The following is a 16897-nucleotide window of genomic DNA, read 5'->3' as shown; positions in this document are numbered from 1 at the left end:
TTACGAGTTTCTCTAGGAGTAAATTCACGCTTTTGTAGCAAAACTCGGTAACAGATCTTTCTGTTAGTTTCTGACCGCCATGTTGGAGCTCATCCGGATGAGCTCCAGCATGGCGTCTCCATACAAAGCTCTATAAATTTGGGTAAAACGTTTCCTCGGATATCTCGTATACGAATAACCCCTTCGACCCAAATCTTGGCGAGGGTCTTTGTATATTTAACTCCTTTCATTTCCCAGATTCTGGACTTTATCTGTCGAATGGTTTTCATTTTTATTTTGACCTATTTTGAATGGCGTGACACTGAAAACTAGCAATATGTAAGCATTGATTTTGTCTTCAAAACTAAGGAAATTTGCAATTTCTGGTCGACAGTTATGTGCTATTTCATATTGGTTTTCCTTTGGTGCAGAATGACAGGGGCACACACGACAAACGAGACTTTTCAGCTTCATCATGAGGGTTGAGGAAGTCCCTAGGTTCGATTACCAACCGTTGTTCGGAAAAATGAGCCTGTACTCATCGCCCGAAGGGAGACGTGGGAGAACAGCGGAAATCGAGACTTGAAAGTCCCGGCCAGCAATTCAGGGGGCTTATGATAGCCTCAAAGTTGAAGTACTGATTTACCCCTTACACTGCAGGTCATAATTTTTGGGAGGCCATTTTAACCCCACAAGGAAGTTTTTTTTCTTTTTTTTTCATGTAGAGGAGTTACAATGGTAATCCAAAGATAACACTATTGCTAATAACATTTGGAAAAAGTATGGATTTAGATAACTTCAAAACGAAGTTGTCTCCAGGCCAGTGTACCTTTTACGACTTGATAGGTGGTTTAGACGACGGGCACTGACGCGTCTTTTAGATCTCAGATAAAACGAAAACAACTAACACCACACTGTGCTTTATTTAGGCAAAAGCGGTTATTAACGCAATGTCTACACTATGCAGGATAGCATTTCGTACCCACAAGAATTTTTCGGTAACGTATGCACGGCAACGCCCGATAACTGAAACAAATCGTTTAACATCACATCAATCATCGTACACGAGCGGCTGGCCAACAAAACTCCGGTTTGGCGCACTAAACCCCAATCCTCACTTCGAATTCTCAATATTTACTTCCGTCTTACTGGGTTCCACTGAGCCCTTGATTCTACTCGTTTACCTCCGCTACGGTCCACTGTGACAAAGAGTGGCAGAAACCTATCCGATATTGTGACGATTCAGTTTCAAGATCGACGCCGCGCAGCTCCGCTAATAGGCTGATTTAGCAACAGAACGGGAACGTCAGTTGACGACGGCGCACGCAAATCAAACAACTGGATTGACCAATGGCAGAGCGACAAATTGGGCACCGGAAGTCGAGTTTAGTCGTTTTCGCGCGCTTTCCCGTTGACAAATGACGTTCGCGTTCTGTTGCTAAATCAGCCTAATGACACCGAAATCACCACTGATATGTGTGAACAGAAGCACTATCCGTATGTTTTTCCGGCGCAAGAGCGATCCTGTACAGTGTGAACATGGCCTACAAGGTATACAAGCCAGGGGCCCGTTTCTCGAAAGTCCCGATAATTAACGGGCCCGGTAAGCTGTCTCCGTTTACATTAAAGATCGAGGTTTCAATAGTTTTGCATCTAACATGTTAAAACTGTCAGTTAATGAAACAAAAATGGAGTTGTTTGCTAGCCAGGACGCGCGCTCTTATTCTTTGTATTTCGATTTGAATATTTGATTTCGGGCCCGTAAAGTTACCGGGACTTTCGAGAAACGGGCCCCAGGGCCGAAACAACTAAATGATCCTTTGACATCCTATCTCTGAGCTATAAATAAGTTTTAAATAAAAATACACCTCACCTATTTTTCACAAAATAAGCAAATAAATAAATAAACTTTCTTAAACTCCCGAAGAGTAACTAAGACTTTTTTTTCCTATTTGAAGTAGTTTTTTGGCCAGTAACAACATTTTAAAGGTAAAAAACTAGACAAAACACTATAACTCGCGCGTTAAATACGCTTAAGTCCGTTAATCCGTGTTAACCAGAAAAAAGTCAACCTTTTTAAATTTAGCAAAATTGTGACAAATCCCCTTTAAATTTGCTGAAAGATTTTTTTGTAAAAAAAAAAACTGCTGAAGATAAGTCTTCGTTTATATGGGAAGGGCACTAACCTTTCCCAACTAGGCACTACACTATGAAACGCTAAATCTGAACAGAGCCGATATGAATGGCAACAGACGTTTGGGCCAGTATCTGGCATTTCCACAGCAAGTGAGGCAATTCAGAAACCTAGCTGTAAAAATATCTTCAAACATGGTTTAGTTCCTTTCCAGTAAGGCAGACGAAACGAAGTGCTCCTAAGAAATAATCTACCAAAAAATTCCTCGGTTTCTTTTTTTTTTTTGGAAACGTAAACAAATGAAAAAATGCCTAAGACCCAAAAAATATGAGACTGCGACATAAGTGAGTGTTTCGAACACTGTACTCTTTAAATCAATACAAAGTTTTTACCAGTAAAAATAGAACTCATTTTTTTGCGTCGGTCAACTAACCTTTCAGCGACCGGCACGCTTTTATAAAAAACGCTGTCAGCGGACATGGCAACTTTTTCTCAGTCGAAATTAACTATTCATGAATGGAAGAGAACGAGAGAAAATAGCGAGTGATAAGGTTAATAACTCGCCAAATAATACGTATTGTAGATCCAATTCCAGTTTCGCGGTCGACTAGCCTGTTTCACGGCCTACTTTCTCATGCTACCTAACCGGTCAAAGCCCACGTGTGACGTAGGCGCGTGCTTTAAAGCAATGCAGTGGACTCAATTCTGACCAATCATTGCGCAGGCCTTTGTTTCCGCAAAGCCAAAAAAAATTAGTCATCACACGGGCCTTACACGTGTATACTGCTACCAGCTGTGCCAATCAGAACTTCAGATTGCGTCCTACGATGCTGACGATCAACCGCTGACAGCTTTTCGTCATTATCCGTACCAAATAACCGCTCCTTTGTTTCTATATGATAAACGGAATTGAAAGTGAAGTCACAACTGTGCCTTTTGTTTGGAACAGGATCAAACACTAACTCTCCTCGGTCAGCCGTTTTGCTTTCTGTGTTCGTATAGAGAATAGCATTTTGAAAATTACTTTTAGGACTGAAACGTTCCTGGGGGCGTGGTTTGTTGCCAGAATGAATAACAGTAGGAAGACTGTTTGTTTTGTCGCTAAAATCCCTTCTCCTCATCCCGTCACTCTTTATTCCGCCACGTTCACCGTTCAAATGTCGATGGGGCAAGTTGTCTGCTGACAAAATGTGACGATTCTTTCCAAATTCATCGTCATTGTGAAAAAGTGAAAAGTCCTCATCGGATGGACAACCCTCCGACGAAAGTCTTACCGATGAAAATCTGCCCGGAGCAAGTTCTTTCGAAAGAAATCTTTTCAGGCGTTTTCGCCTCATGTAGTTTTCCCGTGCAGAAACGGCACTTTTTTCTTCGGAATTACCTTCATTCGTATGAGAGCTTTCTGTACTAGGGTTTGATTCTAAGCGTTTTAAAATGCATTTTTCTTTTCTCTCTTGAGTCTCACTTGAGGGAATGTCCATATTAGGAGACGAAAGATCTTCATCTTCCGGAATATAAGCATTTAAAGCTGCCTCAGTATTCAGTAAAAACGTCTCCTCTGCATCTTCTTGTATCTTTGCCATCCGATCTATCGACCGTCGAAGAGAACCGTACTTTCCTGGTCTCAGGGTGGTGACAACAAAGTTATCGAACTCTTTTCTTTTTGATCGTCGATATTTGCGGTCTCTTCTACGTCGTCTTGGTGACCGCGGGCTCTTTGACAACTGTGAAAAGTCGAATGTGTGTCTCTTATTGGTCTCAGCCGTGTCCGGAGAAGACTGGAATCCACTCGCTCCAGGCTCTATTTCGTCATATGAATGATGCAGTGTTCTCCAATGACTGCTGTCGCTGCTTACGTCAGTGGACTCGCTCTCGTGTCCGTCCTCTAGCTCGGACACAGACTCCTCTCGGACAAGTCTATCTTCTTCCTTGCAAATCTCATTTTCCATCGTCTCTTCAGATGACACACTGTTGGTAACTTTTCTAGCCCTTCGTTTCAAGCTGGAAGATGGAGTAGATGGCGCGTCCATCAACAATTCTATCAACTCATAGCCTTCTTCACGTACTGGGGACATCACCCTACATTTCTCTGGCGACTCTTTCGAAACCTGTTGTAATGCATCTCGCTGGTGACTTTTGTCCAAGACAGGAAATTGCGCGTTAACGTTAGATCTCTGAGGAGTAGAAGCTGCAGAAATCACATCTGGATCCTCAGAAGTACTAACACTCCCTTTCATGGGTGAATCTCTCTCATCTGAAAAAATTCCCTCATCCGCCCTTGGAGTTAATTCCCCAGACAATCTTTTGTTAACTTGAACGCCGGAACATCCTGGTCCTTCATCGGCAAACATTATGCTGTCTACTGAGCTTTGTGAGCTCTCTGAGGACAAAGAGAGACAGTCGGAAGAAACGAGACTGTATCGATTACCAAAACTTAACGATCCGAAATTGATTTTTGCAAGTCTCTCTTCGCATTCATCTACAGAGTCTGACCCGTAAGCTTGTTGGTCTGGGTGAAACCAGCTGATAATCTCTCTCGAAGTGGGGCTTTTTGGCGAGGAAAGGCTCGGTTCACTTTTAAAATCTATGCCCCGGCGCGGTGTTACAGACTTCCTCTCTTCTTTTACACGTTGATGACTAACAGTTGCTAAGTCGCTCGCTGCAGTAACAGCTACCTTCTCATTATCGCTGTCCGAAACTCTATCAGGTTTGTTCTTCGATGTTTTTACTGAGCGCTGATCGACTTCGTCAAGAGCTTCCACGTCAACCTCGTTTAATGTAACCACAGATGAGTTTGAAACAGGGCTCATTACCTCGGGGGTGGCAGTAGTCACTGTGATTCGTGGAACTTCACTTGTGACCAGCGGATGCTTAGCGTGTGAGCTGGACGGCCTCACAGGGCGCGCAGGTGTACTGTGAACGAGGATAGAAGAGTCTGGACCAGAGACGTGATTTCCCAACGCTTCTTGTAAAATCTCCTGTGATGCACTGCGAGGGAGAATTTCTAGTTCCAGAGAAGGCTGTGCGCATGCTTGGTGATTTCCACTATGATTTAGGTTTCTCATCAAACCTTCACCTACAATGGTGTCTTCCCCAGACTGCTTTATGTTGCAGTAACCACAGCAAACCCAAGTGTAGGTTCTTTGACCTTCGAATTCAAACGTTCTCTTTTGAAGACAGATTCCTTGAACTGGTAAACTGGGATGATAGTAGCGATAGTACAGTAACACGCAAAGAACACCAAGTGCCAATCCTCCCCACACCACCCCCAAAGCAACGAAGGCGGTTAACCCTTGAAAAGTTCTATGTGGATACCACATGGAAACAAAAAGGGAATTTTCAACCAGCATGACTGAATAGAACAAGACAACGCGTTTGCGAGTCATACCTTCTCGAGTATTGAAAAAGCAAAATATGTACATGAACCCGATCGCTGCGCAAAACAGTTTTTCGCGGCAAGGGTGCTCTCTGCCTTCGTCATCGGTACAAAAACGAGTCCGCTGACAGATCAGCCACAACGTCATTATAAGCCAATGTGCGCCCACGGCAACAAAAACCCATTGCTGGAAGTACGAGGCAAAAAGAACTATGGCAACCACGCGTGATGTTACCATAGAGATGCGCCATAGTACTTGGAAGAACAAGCCCTGAAGTGAAAGTTTGTAGCCTTGCTTTCGAAAGTCGCGCAAAGACTTACTATAAGCTAAAATAGCCCAGATCATAGAAATCAGAGAACATCCCGCGGTGACAGCAGTGAGCAAATCATTTTTCAAGTCAAATGGTCGACGCTGCAGTAAAATGTAGAGCTGTAAAACCAGTTGGGGCGCAGACTCCAAAAAACAGTGAAGAAGTCTTAACATGCTGATGTCGCGCCATTCTCCTAAAAACGTGGCGAATTCCAGGACGCTGGAGTTCTTTTTACGGGCTTTCCAGCCACTGGTGATAACTTTCCAGTACCTTTAAAACAAAATAAAACAAGAAATAAGTATCACGGACTGATTTGTTAGATTTCGTAATTATTCAATCGTGTAAGAATTAGCCTGCCAATACAGCGAACTCTCAGAGAGTTTAGCCGATTGGTTCATGACCAACTCAACTGTTGTGATTGGCCCACTTCCTCACTCACTTATTTTCCCGCGCTTGGCGTCGGCTACATTTACCGGTATTCATAAAGTTCACCCGATTAGTTCACGAACGACTACGACTGTTGTGATTGGCCCACACTCTCATTTATTTTCAAGCGCTTGGCATCAAGTACGTGTACCAGTATTTGTTTAGAGTTCGCCTGGTGCGTTTTGTTCAAACGTTGGATAGCGCTATCCAGCGGATAAGTATTCGGGAAAACGAGTACATTATCCACTGGATAGAGGTTTATCCAATGAATAGCGTCATCCTGTTTTTGAAAAACTGGGGCCTGACAGGTTTGTGAACGACTACGACTGTTGTGAATGGCTACCCCTCATTTATTTTCCCGCCCTTGGCATCAGTGTACATGTATGTACCATTTTTTTTCGCACCGGCTCGTTAAAGAAACGGCCGGTGCAACATGATTTTACCGATCAGAAAAGATGGTTCCCTATTTTCAAACATAAAATCAAGACAAACGTTTATCACTGTAACCACTCAAAACACTTGGTGGTCATTCATGACCAAATCTGCTGAAATCTTAATGTGTAGTTCAAAAAAATATCCATAAAAATATCCTCCATCTCGGAGGGTGTTATCCACCTCGGCCTTCGACCTCGGTAGATAACACCCTACTCGATCTGCTTAATTCTTCATACCCTCTTCAGCCTCAATAATTAATTGCTAAATAACTCACCAATCTTATTAAGACCCCCAGGAAAAAAAACCTCTTAAAGCACCACCCCCCTTGGAAATTGCCTCCTTTTGGACCCCCTTCCCCTCGGAACTTCCGTTACTCTCCGTGATGGAGGGGGATGTGGATATTTCCTAGAACTGAAAAATGCTAAACAATAACCGACGCCAAGCGCGGGAAAATGATGTCCCTATTGTTGTAATCCAGAAATTTTGTTTCCATGGTTAAAGTTACGTGACGTCACACTTCTCCTCTCTATTCTAAAATTTTTAAACTGTTGTTAAATCTTTCCCTTACTCATTTAAGGGCTCAAAGAGCCTGTTATGAAAAGGTGATTTGAGCCCCGTAATGCTTAACGAAATATTTCATGACAGTTTTGAAAATTTCGAAATTTACAAGGATTTGTATTGAAAACCATTCAAGCGTAACTGGGTGCCTTGCTGGAGAATATGAGACTCAGTGAGGCAAGAAAAAAATGAGCCTCATTTAAAACTGCGGCGTTTGCTCTCCAACTATGCCTGTATTTGTAGCGGAGCTCTCGTGCGCGCGAAGCGCGCAGCAGAGCACCATGGTAAGAAAATTTGGTAACCAATGCATCAGGGAAATTTTGGTAGTCACGTGACCGTACGCCCGCCCACCCAACCGTCCGTCCGCACCACAGGCATACCAATGTAAAATAACTAAATCAAAATACAGGTATGGCAACTTGAGATTATTTTGGCGGGAAATCGCATAGCCACCCGTGTCTTGTGAAGAAGAGACAACTAAAGAGTCAACAAAGACGAAAACGGAAAGCAGAAATTGTTTCTGTATCCGTGTTGTCTAAAGTGTTAAGCTTAGATTAATTGTCATATCCAAAAATTTGGAGAACAGAGAAAGAGAAAGACAGAGAAAAAGAGAAAGTAGGCGACAGGCCAGCGAAGCTCAATGAGAAAAAGAGCTACAGACAGCTAGAGCGAGAGATAAAAGATAAAGGAGACATTTTTTTTGTTGGAAGAACATGAAAATTTTGTAGCGGCGGTGGGAAAATAAGAAATTCTAGAGGCCACTAAGGTGAAAATGAGCGGCAGTGAAAAATAATGAACAAGAAAACGTACAACATTTCCTCAATTAAACGTGTAACCAGGAAGTTTCTGGAAGTTTCACCTTGTACAGTAGTCGTGTAAAACAACGGCAAAGAAATGTACAAAAAAAGTGTGCTGCACATGCAAAGTTGCTATTTTGCTAATAAGACCTATTGTTTTTTTTCACTGTTCACGTTTCCTTCGCTGCTTAGCATTGCACGATTGGGCAGTGTAAAGTGCAAACTGCGGACTGTTGTTTTTAGGGTTAGAAAACAGTGTGACTATTGTTGTCACGTTCTCATTTGCATAGTGAAAACAATAGTTCGCAGTCTGCGTTTTAGGGCCTGTCTGAATAGAGGTGGAGGACCCCAGATAGGTGAGGTAACATGCGGCGGGTGACCCCACCTAACATGTAAACGTGATAAAATTAAAATGAGAGATTATATGGCCAGGCGAGTTACCCTACCTACCTGGGGTCCACCACCTTGATGTAAACAGGCCCTTACACAGACCGTTACACGATTATATATTTTGTTGGAGCAAACTATAAATATTATCGAGAGCTTCGCTTTTCATATTTCCATGTGAATGGCTTAACAGCAAAGGGCCCATTTTTTAGCTGGCTGTGCTTTTATAAACAGTTAGATTTCAAAATAATTCTTTTAAAGCTGATCACGTCTAATTGAAGTGTCGCTAAATAAAAGGTTTAATGAACTGAATAATGGCCCTGTACGACTCCCTACTATTATATTCTCAAGCTAAACACGAACAAACAAATTCCATTATGGACACATGTAGAACCAGCTAAAAGATTGGTCATTTTAAATACGCATAAGGACTTAAGGACTTTCAGCTACGATACTTTTTGTGACAAAAACTAACGATCGGCAACTTTTCAATAAATTTTTAAAATCATATGGATGTGAAGTCTTGAAGCACAAAATCGACTTCTCACTACAAAGGTTTTTGAGGCAAGAAAATTATTCATGTGTAACATAAAGAACGCGTCAATTCGCTGTTTTTTATTCACTTCTTACAGCTGAAATGATTACAGACAATTATTTCCCAGTTGATGGTGGGTTGAACCAAGTTCTCACGCACGACTGCAAGTTCATTTGTCGACACACGGCGTCACTGTGAATGTTTGGTTATAAGTGAAACCAAAACAATTACAAACTAACAAACCTTGCGGTGATTAAGTGCAATATTTAGATTAATATCTGGCCATATTTAAGCTGAGGCTCAGATAAAGCGATTTTAACTTTGTGCTGGATCAATCAATCACCCAAAGCCGATAGATTCGCAGCATGGAATAAAAGCATAGCCGCTCGAACGAAGAAATACAAAAGCCCTTACATAACAATAATCATTGCCAATGGTAATAGCCTGAAGCCAGGTAGACGAAGATATGTGCTAAAGATAGAAAATCCGTTGGAAAGACAATTGATATCAGAACGGGTATTAAGTCTGAAGACGAGCATACTTTGGCATCGCCTAGATATGAATTTTTCTGAAAAAGTTTCACTTGTATTATGTTGAAGCATTGTACGTTTTTTCTTTGCTTTATTGTATTGCTGAATAAATATATTTAATAAAACATGCGAAAGAAAAAACATAAAAAATGTTCTACCAAAGTTTACCAGGGGCCTATCTTGCTTTAGCGTTTAGCGTTAGAGTGCAATAACATCTAGCCTTAGGTATCGGCTCCTGTTTTAAAGTATTCAGAAAGATAGAAGGACAAGCAGGCAAAAATGGAAGCAACACAAACAACACTTCAGCTGCGAAGCGAATTTGCATTCATGTGAAATGAGAGCAATTTAAACACATTCTGACACGCACGAATTCTTAAATCGAATAAGAGTGATGAATTTGTTTCTACATCTCACGCTAAAAAAGCGTTTGTACATTTGTAAAGGCGATGACAGAATTCGTTGCGTGTATAAAATCGTCCATGGAAAACAGCAATGTGAAAAGATGAATATTCATGTATGCAGGCCTCCTGTAGAAAGTTTTCGTGCGATAAGGAAAAAGATCAAAATCTTAGATGTGAGTCTGAGCGCACACATACTGGTGATCTTTCGGTGAGCGGACGACGGCGATCTTTGATGTAACATTCACTTTCTTATTCATCTCACGAATTCACTTTTATGTAAAAATCTGAAAGACGAAACCAGAAAAGTCGCCAGACATAATTTAAGGAGCTCAAACCGAGTTCGTTATTAAAAGTAGCAAAGATACTAATTCGCGGATTGTAGCGCGTGGTTTCTGGTGGTCTTTTGTCGCTACAGAGATTACCGCACTATCACAGACAAGTTTCTGGAAGAATTACTCACTCGCCGATTGCATTATTTTCGCCCTGATATAAAATTCTACATGAGCAAACAATTGTTGACGAAATATTTTTGGCAATCCGGCTATCAAACGAAATGTCGGGAAAGAACTAAATGAACGCAGTGAGAGACAGGCTAGAGGAAAATATAGCCAACAGAAATTGAAATTAGCTCATGGAAAGTTATCTTCCTTCCGTCAGAAGAAAAAAAGAACTGATCAGAGGGAATGTGATTTTAGAATTCCCATGAAGTTTATTTTGGACAAACAAAGATATAGAAAACCAATCTCATTGTGCAAATATTAAAAGCTTATACAGTATTGGCGAGAGAGAAAAAACTTGCCTCATTTATAAAAGTTTTAAATAACATGATCAAACACGAAATGTTTGGAAAGAAACACGATCCAAGTTATTAATTGCATTTTCTGGGAAGGTTTAAAGTTCTCGCTTATAAAGCAAAATGGAAAATCGCCAGGACGATACAGCTGACGATATTCATATCAACCTACGCCAAAAAAGCTTTATATCAGGCTGATAAGTGTCCCTGAGGCGGTATGTGCTAAGCCGACCAGAAGTCAAGATTTAATTCTTAACTTAAAAAGCTGGGTTGGTTTTCCAAAGTCACCCGATCATTAAGTTTCTTTGTATAGTAATGGTTTAGAGAAGTAAAGAATGCGCTAATTGCCTTGATACATTGATCATCGCTCTGCCTGTAATTAAGAGCAGGGCGAAAATTCACTTGATCGATATTAAAGTGAATCCGGAAATTCTCAAACCGTAAGAAAGGACAGGATATTAGGCTAAAACATGAAGTAACGGCTGAAAGAAGTTCAGCGAGACAAAGTCTAGTCTCTGGGTCATTTGAACTCCCGTACAATGAGAAACGTGGCTGCTAATTTGAATTTTCCACGATAAACAATCTCTCGAACCTTACCTCCAAACTGGTCCCAGGTGTACTACATGCAAAACATATGTTAGGCAAGGCTGGCGTTTACTATCTTCCAAAAGCCATTTTGCCGAGAACAACTGCACCGCAATTGAAGCCACAGACGTGAAGCTTAGCGTAAGAAGAAACCACCAAATATTCCGCTCTTTGTAATACTTAACACATACAAGTAAATCCGTAACAACGTCCGCTACAAAAGTTAGAAACGAGACATAGGTCCATAAGTCATCGGCGATATGAGTCGTGCGACCTTCGAACGGATTTGATCTCAGCTGTTGTGGAGTGGCTACGGCATTCTGATCTTGCAGTTTATTTTGCGCTGTTTCGCTGCCTTTAGAATTTTCCCTCTCCATGACCACTGGCTGCTTTCCCGCTCTTGGAATAACAAAATTGTTAACGGCATACAATAAGAAGTCAAAATAAAAAGTATGAGCCTTGTCAGCGGTTTTGCCAACAAAATCAGCCAGTTTCCATGTTAGCGGTTTCAAATGCATCGCTTGAAGAAGGGCCTCTGGTACTGGTACTCTGTTTGTTGTCGGTCAATAGAATTCTTGTTACTTGTGTAGCTTTTGGAAATATACCTATTCATAATGAAGATCTTCACACATATTCTTATATACAATAGGTGAGATAAAAACAGGAAACGCGAGGTTCCATGCACTTTTTCAGTTCGATTTTAGCACTGGGGTTGTAAGATTGCATATAAAGGAGGGTTATTTTTTACCCCACCTGAGTGGGTTACCTCACCTATCTGGGGTCCCCCACCTTCAGGTAAACAGGCCCTTACACGGCTTAGATCTGAAAATATTCTGAGTTTCGAGAATGTCTTATTCTCAACCATAAGAAAATATTAAATTAGAAGTTGGAATTTTTCGCTATTTCTCTTTCACTTTTTACATACAATTCATTTTATTTGCCGGAAAGTAAGCCCTAGAAATTAAAAGGTATGATCAATTCACCGTTGCGCGTTCTTTATAGTCTTTTTTCAAATTTTATAGAAGGACATCTGTGAGCAGGGAATAAATCAGCACGGTATTCATTCTCGACCCCAGTGCCTACGGGTTTGGGAATGCGATCTCTCTCCTCTACATTCGCAGCAGAGCTCAGGGTTGAGATTGCACGGAAATTGAGTGGCGGCGAATATCTGTAATCGTCTATCGTTCTGCTAGTGATAAGCTAGCCGTTGATTCACTCGTCTTGCCTGTTTAGGACATACTGAGTCTTAATCCTCCAAAGAGAAAGAAAGAGTATCTGGCAAATTGTTTCCAATCAAAGATTTGTGAACTCGTGGTGTCTGACCGGAACTCTCCAATTGTTTGTATAAACACAGTTATACGCACCTTACAACTTCATCCGACGCTTAACGAGTGTCTTTTGGTCCATAACTTTCAAAGCAGCTGCTCCACCGAGTGTCACTGATAACACTACATAACCCAGAAGAGTATCGAAGTTTGACTGTACAATAAATGTCACAAAGGGCGCTTTCCCTTAGTCAAAATTTCCGGAATTTCCGGTTCAGCGGTAACGTTTCGTCGGCTCGTCCCACTGGAAAATTCCCATAAAAAGTGGAAAATCTAAAAAGGTGGGCCCGTTTTCCCGGTTGGAATTTCCGAACGGAATGTCGTGTTCCATTTACGTTTCTCGTAGTTTGTACCAGTTCCAGGACCACGGTCGGGCACCGCGACTTACCGGGGTTTACGACCGAATGGAACAACTTTTTACCAAGCGGAAATTCCACTGTACTTTTGCTCCCACCGAAATTTCCGGGTTCTTTTCCTAAATGGAAAGCGCCCAAAATCTACCTAAGCGTCCCTTGTGGATTTTCTGTTTTACGTCATCCAAACCATCTCTTTAATACTTGCGGGCGAGAACAATAGAAACGTCATCATTACCTACCGAGTCCTCGCGGCCTCTACTCAAGCAAATCGAGATTTTTTCTGGAATACCGTGACTGTATATTTCAACTGTAGGTACTTTCCTTAATATACGCGCGAGTTACTAGAGTGCCTCCGCGGGATTTCGCCTTTTGGGCGAAATCCCTGCGGGGGCAATTACAACTGTGAGTACTTCTCCACGGGATTTCGCCGATGTGGGGGCAAAAATATACTGGACACGCAGATTCGACTCTGTTGTTCAAACGAATTTAAAAGTAAAAGATGCAATTACTGAAGTGGATCTAACTTAAGCCTCGCCCTCTTGGAGTGAAACGTGACCTCTTGTCTTCTTGACTGGGGAAGTAAGGGAACGATCGTTTATTTCGTCTCGGGCGGGGTGTGGGGAAAACAACTTTCGCTGAGGCTTAATTTTCATGGGTCAATTTTGAAATTGCACAAAATTTGAGACACATGCATGCAGGCCTGGTGTTCTATGTAAAAGTTGCCAAACTATAATTATTATGATGCCAGAAAATCCAATTTTCTTCAAGAGTGGGCAAGTAATTTCGCGCTCGGCACCCAAATTCTACCCATATAGAATTATTGAGCCACTGTTCTGGATTGCACAAAACCCCCGGGGCTTCCCTCTATGTATCTTCGCAAGGTGAGCCATCATACTGAATGCTTTCTAACAAAGCTTGGCCCATACGCACATGCATACGCCCCGCGTGCGTACGGCTGAAACCTGCAGGAAAAAAACATACAAGCAGGAGTTGTAACGGAGTTTGCCCATCTGAAGGGTACACGTCTCGCCCTTGTAACATCCTTCATGGCGTCACTGTTTCCGACCCTTTTTTCCTGACACTGGACCTTACCAATAACACTACAAATGGGTAAAATCAGTAAAATAAACAACTAATTATTGCACAAAATTTTCTGCGGAAAACGCAGGAGATGGCGTTTTTTCAACCCGGGATCTCGGTAAGAGGGCTGGAAATTTTGCCATATGAAAACTTCAGCCCGGTTATCAGGATGAAAGTGGGATGAATTGTGGTGGCCCGAATGGCATCGTCTTGCATTGCCTGCTGTATTTTCCGCATCATAAGCATCCCATTTAACTGTAGTGCATGATACAGCTGTAAGAGTTGCATTGCCAAAGCTATGATAGGGGCGAAAGTTATAATTTTTGTGTTTCGCAATGTCTTCTTTGTTTCTCGAATTTCGCGCCAGAACTCGTACCCGTGCTGAAATTTCTCATATGAATCCTAGGCGAAACTGGTCCGAGTACCCGGGCCAGCTGGGGCCCGTTTCTCGAAAGGCCCGATAACTTTTCAGGTCTGAAGGAAAATTATGAAATCAAAACCAGTTGAATCGGTAGCAAAGTTCCTAGCTCAAAAACCAGTCAATTTTGCCTCGTTAAATGATAGTTTCATTTTATCATTTTCAAAATTATTGAAACTTTGATCTTGAATGCAAACACGGTAAACATGAAACAGCTTTCTCAGCCCAAAAAGTTATCGGGACTTTTCGAGAAACGGGCTCGGCATGTGAAGAGGCTAGGCTCTTAAGGTCGCTTATTCGTTGCCGATAGACGGATAAGTGAAGTTTGAGTCGTGTCAACAACATCAAGGTGGACAGACATTACAGACTTAATGGTAGTTAGACTGAAAAACAGTCGGGTTTTTTCTCAAAATCAGTAAAAAAAGTTTAAGTGTGGGGTAAGAGTCTTACGCGTGCGAGCCTGACACGCCCGTAAGGCGTGTGAGGCGAGGCGAGAAAAAACAACCGTATCTTAAGCGTCTCTCCCCAGTCTCGCTCACTGTTTTCAGCCTCGCTCCAGACCTTTTGTTTTACTGCTCGCGCATACTTGAGTACGCAAAAATACGGACTGTTTTGCAGTCTAAATGTCGATAAATGGTAGTGGACTGTCCGGAGGTTTGTTACAGGTTCCCATGAGTGAATGACATAGTCACCGCGTCAAAAAACTATCTATTCTTTCTCGACTTTCAAGCAAGAAATAGCGATTTTAATAAATCAGGGGTGTCTTCATACACGGATCATAAAGCGGGAATCGGCGGAGTACCGTCGAACTCATTCCTCAAGGACCATCAAAGAACTTTGATCAGGGAGGAGATGGACACCATTCCTGACACAAAATTGACAAAATGTTACGAAGTCTTGAATTTGACCCAGATCAAACAGTAAACACCATGCCGCATTTGCAAAGTTGCTAGAGGCAGCGAAGTACCAATCCTGCTGTACTGACACGATGGGGCTTCACGGCCGGCTCAAGTGTTCTTTCACGGATCGCTTCACTTAATTTTGTTCTTAAATCCTAGCCTTGGTCACCCCACCATGCCAGCGCCACGTTTTTTCCAGTTCGTCCCGCACCAATAGCGCCACGTTTGTTAGGTTTCTACCCTGTGTAATATTGTGTTTTCGCGCATTTTCCGACTGCTTTTTCGTTTTTTTTTTAGTGCATTGACGTTGTAATCTTGACAGGATCAATTACAGAAATTAATTGGTAGAGTCTTTGAGATTTTTGGTGTCCCTTTTCTCTGCTATCTTTTTGTTTATTTGATAAATTTTGCGTCGTTATTCTCCGCGGTTTCTTTCGACTAACGTCCGCCCGCGAATATTACCCATGGAGGGGGTCAATTTACTCCACCCTTGATGATCTTGGACGCGGGGGTTGGGGGTGGGGATTGATTTCCTCCTCCTCCTGGGGTCATGAATGGTTGGTTTTCCTCTTTTCTGTCCAGTTGTTTGTTTGTTTTTTCTTTCACCTCGTCGTTTATCCCCCGAGTCGTTTTGCCTTGTCGCTTGAGTAACCCATTTTACGTTTAAGGAAAATTGTGCGGTGCATCTGGAGCCTTCGCAAGGCAGGTGATGATTTCTCCTGGTGTAGCATTGTCCAGGGAGCTTCCCCGTCCCTGATATGGCGAAACTAAATCCGACTCTTGGAGTTTTGTATATATAATCTTCGGTTTCGTAACCTGAATATGAGTTTCCGGCTGGTTCAGTTCATTGGGGGATTCGTTATAAGAAGAAGTGATGTCTACTTATGGGTTCGTGTTCATGGCTATCATCAGGAGCCGATTATATCATTCATAAGGAGTAAAGGTCGAGCAATTTTTTACCTATTTCAAGGGGGATCTCCAAGGAGCAGGCGATTGATTCTGATCGTCCCCCGGACCCTGCTAATGGCGTTGTAAAGTTCAAGGTCGTACTCCAACTTTGCGGAGTTCATTTCCGCCAACCGTTCTGCACTGCGTATCGGTCGGGGTACTTCTCATGGGTATAAGGGGTTCTGAGTAATGGAAGGGGTAAATGTTTAATAAAGGGTTTTGGCGTTTTCAGCCGCGGTGTGGTGTCTTCTTGGCTGAATGGTTCGGTCAGGGTTTCTTGTGCCTAGCGTAGCATAACGATTGTCGTGGGCTAGGAGCGGATTCCTCCCATAACTTAGTTTACCGTGATGCGACAAAGATATGCAGTTAGGATGAATAATTACGATTTCTTAACCACAAATGAACAATTGGGAATCCCGATCGCCCCATGTAGGGGAATCCGCATTCCGGTATAATTTTACTTATGGAATCCAGAATACAGCTCAAGGAATCTGAGCTCCACTGAGAAAGACTGGAATCCCGGTAATTGGAATTCGGAATCCACGGTGTGGAATCCAGGATCTAAGACTGTCTTGGATTTCCTTACATGGGGCGATCCATAATTGAAAAGACAGTAATAAATAA

At 42.3% G+C, this 16897-nt stretch overlaps 1 protein-coding gene across 1 annotated transcript; it reads right to left on the bottom strand.

Moving 5' to 3' along the window:
• Nucleotides 1-883: 883 nt before the first annotated feature.
• On the bottom strand, nucleotides 884-11665 carry LOC140952210 (uncharacterized). The gene is made up of 2 exons (XM_073401632.1): nucleotides 11260-11665; nucleotides 884-6070 (listed from the first exon to the last, which is right to left on the bottom strand). The coding sequence occupies exons 1-2, from the start codon at nucleotides 11622-11624 to the stop codon at nucleotides 2884-2886; spliced, it is 3552 nt and encodes a 1183-aa protein (XP_073257733.1). The 5' UTR covers nucleotides 11625-11665; the 3' UTR covers nucleotides 884-2883.
• Between the last annotated feature and the right edge of the window lie 5232 nt (nucleotides 11666-16897).

Source organism: Porites lutea, chromosome 11 (assembly GCF_958299795.1).
Source record: "Porites lutea chromosome 11, jaPorLute2.1, whole genome shotgun sequence".
Taxonomy (NCBI): domain Eukaryota; kingdom Metazoa; phylum Cnidaria; class Anthozoa; order Scleractinia; family Poritidae; genus Porites; species Porites lutea.
Note: the sequence above shows the minus strand (reverse complement) of the source record. Positions and strands in the feature narration are given on the sequence as shown.

What these genes read in the sequence shown, in the direction of transcription:
- LOC140952210 (XM_073401632.1), bottom strand. Translation starts at nt 11,624, where the DNA reads ATGGAGAGGGAAAATTCTAAAGGCAGCGAAACAGCGCAAAATAAACTG. An exon ending in CACCTGGGACCAGTTTGGAG is followed by an intron (nt 6,071 to 11,259) that starts GTAAGGTTCGAG and finishes TTTGTTTTAAAG; the next exon opens with GTACTGGAAAGTTATCACCA.